Here is a 2,095-nt window from a genome sequence, read left to right on the forward strand (position 1 = left end):
ATCCATGACCACATTCCAGTCATGTGAGCTGACCCACTGTATTTCTCTTCTTGAGAGATACAGATTGTATAAGCATCGTCGCTAAATTCTGGGGACAGGAGCACCTAATCCTGTGCATCTCTGCATTGCCGCTGCATCCCTTGTATGTTCACACTGTGTCCTTGCTGGGCAGCAGATCCCAGTGGCTTTGTAGCTGTAGGGTGAGTTAGACTGAGTTTCACACGCGTAGGTTTTCCATCAGCTTATCGATTTGGGCAGTGAGTTCAGGGATTGAACCGGCCTGATTTCATCAGATGTCACAAGACTGAGAGCAGGCCGTGCTGGAGACATGAACAAAAATTCAAGGGTGTTCTGTTGGCAGTGGAAATACCAAAACCAAAATACACTCTTACTCCCAGTATACTGCCTTAGGAAGCATTTTGAAACAACCTGAATTTGACCAAGAGAGAGATGATGTCATATTACTTCTAGAGATCTGGCTATTTCTAGTGAGTGTTTTGCCAAGTATTAATTTCTATGTAAAATTACATTACAGCCGCTTAAACCAGATGATCGTGTCATGATCCAGGCTAGTGGCCGTATGCTGCAGATTAAGGAGGCTCAGGTATCAGATACTGGTCGTTACACTTGTCTGGCATCCAACATTGCTGGAGAGGATGAAATGGAATTTGATGTAAATATACAAGGTGAGCAGGGTTCAGATAATAAAATTCTTCTGGTAGCCTCCTTTTGCTGGTGTTTTGGAATGTTGGAACTCTGTGATTTTGTTCCATCTACATCTGCTTGTGTTTTGTGTGATTTTTTTTTCCATTTGTATTGTGTTCATTTTAAAGAAATACAGCCTTTGATTATTCTTTCTTTCTTATTTGTGACATATACAGTGTTTCTGAAATCAGTGGAATGATATAGTAACTCTGATCTTCCTCAAAAGAACATGAAAAGGTTTTAATTCAGCTTAAACTTAGATATTATGTTTTATTTATCTGTATTGAGTAATATTGTTCCAAATATAAGCATCCTCTTGGCCTACACTCTGTGTGTAACTAGAAAAAACCAATCATTAGTCATTTCTGAAAATTTAGTCAAACTTAGAACTTGAGTAAAACCAGATATTTTTCTGTTTAAATATTATTGTTGATTAATACCTTCTGTGGTTTTTTATCAGGTCTTCTTACATTTTCTTATATTGTTAGCCTTCAGAAAATACTCGGTTGATTGCTCTATTGTTTGTTCTGACAAGAAGAACTAGAATTTTACTGGCTAATCTAAACTGGAGAGAGGTGTTAATTTAATACACTTAAATTTTATTGCTGCTGTTTAACAATTACAGTGTATTTTCATTTCTTGACTTTAGCTATTTCTGCTGTAAAATTCTAACTTTTTTTTCCTTCCTCCTTGGTTATAGTTCCTCCTAGTTTCCAAAAGCCTTATAAGGAATGGGAAACTGGTAACACAGTGGATGCAGGAAGAGGTGGAGAAAGTAAAGATGTGATTGTCAACAATCCCCTCTCACTGTACTGTGAGACCAATGCTGTTCCTCCTCCAGTTCTTACATGGTATAAAGACGGCTTTCCTCTGAGCTCTAGCGATAAAGTACTAATATTACCAGGTGAGTATTAAAATGTCACTCTCTGACATTAAAAATTGTGTTAGTGCTAGTATTTGTAGGGTAGTAACAAATTTTTCCCCTTCAAAACACTGCTTTAATGTTCTTTTCAGACTTTCTTGACTGGAAATGCATATAGAATGTCTCTTTGTCCACCTGTTTCTCACCTGTTGGAAGACCAATGCTTACCCCTCCCAAAATGTATTCCTAATACATACTCTCTTTCTGAAGCTATTTATATGGCTATGCTGAATTGAGGAATGGAGTGAAAAGTACCTGTAAGCTCCAGAAGTGATTTTTTTTTTTTTTTTGATTTGGAACAGCTTTACCAGAATTTTCTGTGCTTGTATTTCATTTTGCTGATCAGTTTTCTATAAAACTGAAGAAGTATTTCTATTTCTGATTGACGACTAATGTCTGGCTGCATATTGCTGAATAACATTATTTGTTTCTGTGATACTAATTTACTCTTTTCTAGCATTTCAGCAG

General features: G+C 36.8%; 1 protein-coding gene across 1 annotated transcript in view; it reads left to right on the forward strand.

Moving 5' to 3' along the window:
- Nucleotides 1-535: 535 nt before the first annotated feature.
- LOC104270420 (hemicentin-1-like) overlaps nucleotides 536-2,095 on the forward strand; it is a gene marked incomplete at its 5' end in the record, with an annotated part of 49,474 nt that continues 47,914 nt past the window's right edge. The window contains 2 exon segments of the mRNA XM_009864784.1: nucleotides 536-686; nucleotides 1,406-1,609. Coding sequence (XP_009863086.1) covers nucleotides 536-686; nucleotides 1,406-1,609 — 355 coding nt within the window.

This window comes from Apaloderma vittatum, unplaced genomic scaffold (assembly GCF_000703405.1).
Source record: "Apaloderma vittatum isolate BGI_N311 unplaced genomic scaffold, ASM70340v1 scaffold39492, whole genome shotgun sequence".
Lineage (NCBI taxonomy): Eukaryota > Metazoa > Chordata > Aves > Trogoniformes > Trogonidae > Apaloderma > Apaloderma vittatum.